The sequence below is a fragment of the Vigna umbellata genome, chromosome 1 (assembly GCF_029865625.1).
Source record: "Vigna umbellata cultivar VRB3 chromosome 1, Vumbellata_1.0, whole genome shotgun sequence".
In the NCBI taxonomy this organism is placed as follows: Eukaryota; Viridiplantae; Streptophyta; class Magnoliopsida; order Fabales; family Fabaceae; genus Vigna; species Vigna umbellata.
The window spans coordinates 11774172-11780171 of NC_142165.1; the positions used below are offsets into that span (position 1 = coordinate 11774172).

Below are 6000 nucleotides of genomic sequence, written 5' to 3' on the forward strand. Positions count from 1 at the left end.
CCCTATCTTCCCTTGAAAGCCTAATTTCACACTATACTAAATCCTTCAAATTTTATCAAATCTTGACTTTTTAACTTTCAAATTAATAGCATATCCCAAATCCAGCATAAATATTTTAAAAGACAATAAAATATTGAGGATCTTAAATAGAAAATTGAAAAGAGAAAATAAAATGTACAATTTTTGTTCAAGAAAATGAAATACAGAAATTATTTCAAAATAGAAATGAAACTAAAATACTAAAAGTGCTACTAGATCTATACAAAAAAATGTTATTTGTGCAATAAGGCATAAAACAATTTATTCATCTAAAGTAGAAAAGAAATGTAATAAGTGATATAATAGAAATGATGAACACAAAAATACCGTATAAAATGTATGAGTTGTCACATAAATAACAAAACTCAGCCTAAAAAAGAAAAACACCAATTCTAAGAAACAAAATATCCCATGGTAGTCAAAGGTGCAATATTTAGAGTAAGTTACACTGCAGAAAGAAAATAGTTCTATATTGCTGCAATGACATCATCTAAAACCATTATATTCCTTTTATGAGTGTGAACAAAAGGCAAAAGGATGATACTTGGCGTGGAAACCTCCAAAGGTTTCTGATTGGAATCGTAACGTAAATGGCACCACTCTCCATATCAATTGATTTTCCACCAAGTATTAGAATCATAGTAAAGTGAAAACCTTTTCCCTTTGCAATTTTCCTTTCCGTTGAATGAGTATCATGATAAAATGATAATCATTTTCTACCATCAAAAAGCGAACTCAATTCAGTTAGATATCTATACTAGAGTATTTTCTTTACATTGACTTACAATGCACCTGCTAGCAGTTACATTATGTTTCCATAGATTCCTGTCTTATACGGGCACTCGCTTGCCTCTATAGCGATCAAACAGCTGCAAATGCACAGAAAATTAGCAGGATCAGTTTGAAAATTTCAGCATAATGGGCAAGTAAAAGCAAAGGGCTTCAATATCTAGAAAGTGTGACACTTCATATCATCAATTAATACGTTCTCAACCATGACGTTATCTCTACCAAATTCTGATATACTTTCCACAAATATCATAAATGACAGAAATAATAGCGAGAGTCATTAAGTTAAAAATAATTTTAATATAAATAATGTTAATTATATTTCTTAACCTGGGTGTTATCCTTCTAATGGGATTGGGATTGATAGAAAGAAACAGAAGAAGCAACACCCAACAACTTCTAGACAGATATATAGAACCAACAATTAATGTCAGATTGATCATTATATAGTCAATTTTCCTCTTAATATCAACATTCACACTTATTGGAGAAAAACAAGATTGATCAATCCATCAACCAAAGTGACTAAAAATTTCTTGATAACTTTCACGAACACTGGCTATTGACATGTTTAGCTAAACCCAGACCGCTGAATGAGTAAATACTTTTGTGAAGACTCAAGATGACAGGCAAATTCATCACAAAAACATACCGATCGAATATATGGTTGTTCAACCAACCAACCAAGAACAGGAATCTTCTGTAAGAAAACGGCCAGTGTAGGCCAGAATCCACTGCGCAGTACAATTCATAATTAGCTTTAAGCATGTAAAATACAAAAAACATAATTGAATTCTTTTAAATTTGCACTAAACCTGAATAGTATGATGAATCCATACAACTCAATAATCATGCCCAAAATAGGCCACCCGATTATAAGAATAAAGAACCCGACACCAAAAGAGATTGTCCCCTTGAAGAAGAGTAAATCGTCAGTGGGGAAAATTTACCATGAAGGAAGTACGGGGCACCAAGTGAAAAGACAGATAAAATGTAACAAGTTTACCTTGAAATTACTTCGTTTCATGAAAAATTGCATAGTGGACTTCAGCCCAATGGTTAGGGACACTCCAGAAACAAACAGGATCTGATTTGAGCATCAACAAGGCCTCAAAAAATATGTAAGTAAGCAAAATCAAATAAGAAGCAACTTCTTAAACAGGTAATTTGTAAATGAATCGTACATTTCCAATGGCTAGCAATCCCTTGTCAAAGAAGAAGATAATCCCAATGAATGAGAAAAATATACCAAAGCCAGTTAACCCTAATCCAATCTCTGTATCATGTGTCAATCACATACGTTAAAAAAAAATAGGACAGTAGTAGATATCAAATATGTAATACAGAAAAATAATTAATGCACAGTTTTGTCAAATGAATACTTATGCTATCCACCATGATACAACACCATAAAGACACTAATATATTTATTGAAAACTGTATAATGTTATTAGTTGGCGAAAACTAATAACATAATCCTAAAGATGTCTTCTTGTCCAAGAACCAGAAGGGAACCAATATTAACAATGTTAAACACAATGCCATTATTGGTCAATCTCAATTAGCTTCATTAGGTGATGCATTACTTTGAAATAACCAATTATAAGAAAAATAATATCTAAATAAAAGTAGAAGCAATGTTGTGACTACTACTTTTTTACAAGAGAATTGGTAGCCACCATTACATTATAAAATGGCTACCAGATCTTATATCTCTAACTTTTTGATAAAACAAATTTAGTTACAAATTGTGTTCTAATTTCCTTATTTCTAGTTGCTTCTATTTAAACTGAGACATACACTCCCTAATAAGCCTTGGTGTAATGTTTGGGGTTGTCACCATGTGATCATGTTTAAACTGTAGAATTAATAACTTGTAGATAAAGGATAATAACCCTTCCCCAGACCCTGACCCTGAGTGCCCAGTGTATCGTGGGAGTCTTGTATTGCACCGTTGAACAGGATCAAAATAAATCAAAACTAGGTAACTTTCAACTGAATATTTGAATGTGGTAAGTAATTTATGGAACTAGCTAGCTCCACAATATTTCATTCTTACAGATAAACATTAAAGATGCTAGATCACTTCAAAATCAGTAGGATATCATTATTCTAGATAAAAGAATGAAAGTATCATATTCCACTTACTCTTTCGATCATTCATCTCAAAAGAAACCATTTTACCAACTCAGAAGATCAAGCACCTTGCCTTTGCTGAAACACCCAATAAATAACCAAACTCTGTTATAAATGAGTGTGAAATGTGAATCATATTCTCCATGACCAAATTTATTTAAAGAGCATACTATAGCACCACCACCATATAAAATATTAATCCAAAAAATGATGCTAGGACGATGAACTGCTAAAAGTTCAACACAATTCAACTCTCATTGAACAAAACAAATGAATTATAATATAAAGTTCAAGTTACCCAGCCACTAAAATATCAAATTTTTCAAATGAAATAGATCACAAATATAAGGCTTCCTATGTCCATAGAAAAAGTACAAGCAACTATACAAGCAACAAAAGTTTAAGGTAGCAAGGAAACCCAATGTGTTCAGCACTATAAGTATAACTGTATAAGAGAAGGAAAACTACAATGATCCATGAATTAGAAGACGTGCATTTAATTTAAAACCGTACAACCGAATATTCTAGTCATTCTGAAACTGAAAGGCTTAATCAACTTCAACAATGCATACCACAATATTCTTATCTGATCCATAATCAAGAGTTCAACAATGGATATCACTATATTCTCATCTGATCCATTAACTAGAGTAGTTGAGTTTTTCTAAATTCTGGAACCTCGCCGTATTTAGGAAAGAAATAAAAACCAAACATAAATTTTCTTTGCATACATACCGTGTATGATCAAAGCCGGCAACTTCAATAATCTATACCCAATCCAGGCTCAAAAATTGAAAGTTATTTCCTTTACTCACATCACTCCTTAATCCACCCCAACAGAACTTACATAATAAAAACTCATGACCTAGAAATTAGAATTGAAGTCCCGACAAAAACTAATACACTACTAAGCACTAAATTTATCAATCCATTTCAAACTGTAGCGTCACACATATGATGTTCGCAAAAGGTGTTGTATAACGTATGGTTAAAAACAGATTTCAAAAAAGAAATGGAATACACAAACACGTAAAAGAAAACAAACAATTAGAAAGCTAAAATTACCAAACGCGAAAAGATTTGTAGAAATACGTCAAATTTTCGTTGTACAGGAATAATGTCTAGCGTTTTCATATTTCAAAACAATAAATTTCAGTAGAATAACAACTGAGAACACTGGCAATAACCAGAGGCCAGAGATTACAGTGCAATCGATCATTCTCCTCCACGGTAGTTAAGCATTTTAACAACGGAACGATAGAATATTCCACGTTAGTATTTCAAAGACAACACTGATGAAAACTTAGTTACGTAGTCCATGCTATTGCTACGAAAGCAGGTGAAGGAAATCATTCGAAATTGAATGCGAAATTGAAGGAGAGACTCCGATAAAAGAAATGGGATTCGAAAAACGCGATTGTCGAAAAGTGAAGAGAACAAAAGCCGTGGGATCTCACATCTTTGGTTCAGTAACAGAAAGAAATCAATCCAGAAGCATAAAGAGGAAAAATTAAGATGCAGGCACAGCGAGAGACGGTGAGGTTACCGGCGACGGAACCTTGGCGTCGACGGAAATAGGAGGAAATGACCGCCGGAAGTGGTGGCAGTGTTGAACCAGAAAGGTTCTCAATATGCAAAAATTAAAATAGTTGAGAAAAAAAAATATTGAAATCTAACCACAGCAGTTCTAACCATGTATGGGTTTTAAGAAGCAAGTTTCTTCATGCACCTCCATATGTTGTTTCTTGCACCTCCATAAGTTGTTTCCTGCACCTCATAAAATTTCTTTCCATTTTCTATTTTTCATATTGTAGAAAGTTATTTCTTTGACTTTCAGACTGTGTATCTAAAATTTATTTAAAATAAAAATAATCCAGACTATATATTTTTGAATTATATAATCCAAAACTTAAATAATTTTTGGATTGTATAATTCGAAATTCATTTTTCGGGAAAAAATAATTTTAAAATTAAATAATTTGAAAATTACTTTTAACTTTTGGATTGCACATTTCAAAAATTATTTTTAATTTTTAGATATATAGAGTATATAAAAAACAAAATGAAAAAAATCCGTACGAAGGGTAGAAAGAAAGTTATGGAAATGCTGGAAAAAATTGCCTTTATAAAGTCCAAAACCTGAGCCCAATATGCCAACTAAATTGATATTTATCTGATATAGTTACTATTTGCACTCCCTTTGTTTGCTTTCCATTAGCTGTTTGCACCTCCTCGTTGTTTGACCGTGATCCTTTGAAATTAGGTTAAGGAAATTATCACCAAAACCTATGTGTGAATGACAAAATCTCAACGTAATTTAGACATTTTTTTATCCTTTCTAACTTCGTAAATTTTGCTTCCACTTGTGAATAGAAGGGAGGTGAGGAAAGCAACAGACAGAGGTTGAACTTTTTGAGCAAAAATAAAAAGTATATATGAAAAATTCCACACAAAAAAAAATGTTTAATTTTATTTTTTATCATAACAATAAATAATAGTCATTAAAATAATCTTCTTTTTCATCCATTCCATTCTTCCTTTACATAATTCAAAAAAAAAATATTTTTCACACATTTTCACTTTTTTTCTTTCTTATTTTGTTATATCACATCACTTTATCCAAATAAATATATCGAATGGATTACTTCTTAAATTATGATAACTGGAGTCATGATATGTTTTATTCTTATAGTAATAATTTTTGTTATGATTCTACATATCATTACATGGTTAATGGATTAAAATTGTGCTAAGGTACTTGGAATCTTAAGAGCATTTTTAGTAAGAGTTATTTATTTTGATATTTTGGATGTACAGTAGTTTGTTTTCTACATCTACTTTATTATTAGGATAATGATACTTTGACAACATTTTAACATCATCATTTGCGATTGATCCGTGTTTATGATTATTATTATTGATTGTGAAGTAATTTTGGACTAATCACAGAATGACACGTAAATGATGTTAAAATGTTGTCAAAGAATCATTATCTTTATTATTATTACCAGTGAACTTTTTTTTTTTTTTTTTAAT

At 31.2% G+C, this 6000-nt stretch overlaps 1 protein-coding gene across 4 annotated transcripts; it reads right to left on the minus strand.

Annotated features, from left to right (window-relative positions):
- Positions 1 to 314: 314 nt before the first annotated feature.
- Positions 315 to 4638, minus strand: LOC124843564 (vesicle transport protein GOT1-like). 4 transcript variants are annotated; one of them, XM_088095029.1, is made up of 8 exons: positions 4511 to 4638; positions 2977 to 3042; positions 2013 to 2104; positions 1835 to 1915; positions 1644 to 1741; positions 1481 to 1562; positions 832 to 908; positions 315 to 755 (listed from the first exon to the last, which is right to left on the minus strand). In XM_088095029.1, exons 2-7 carry the CDS (start codon positions 3005 to 3007, stop codon positions 870 to 872), a joined length of 423 nt encoding a protein of 140 aa, XP_087951155.1. In that variant the 5' UTR covers positions 3008 to 3042; positions 4511 to 4638; the 3' UTR covers positions 315 to 755; positions 832 to 869. The 4 variants fall into 4 exon arrangements, with proteins under 4 accessions (XP_087951155.1, XP_087951143.1, XP_087951148.1 ...); XM_088095017.1 differs by having other exon boundaries at positions 315 to 908; XM_088095022.1 differs by having other exon boundaries at positions 315 to 908; positions 2977 to 3069.
- Positions 4639 to 6000: the final 1362 nt, after the last annotated feature.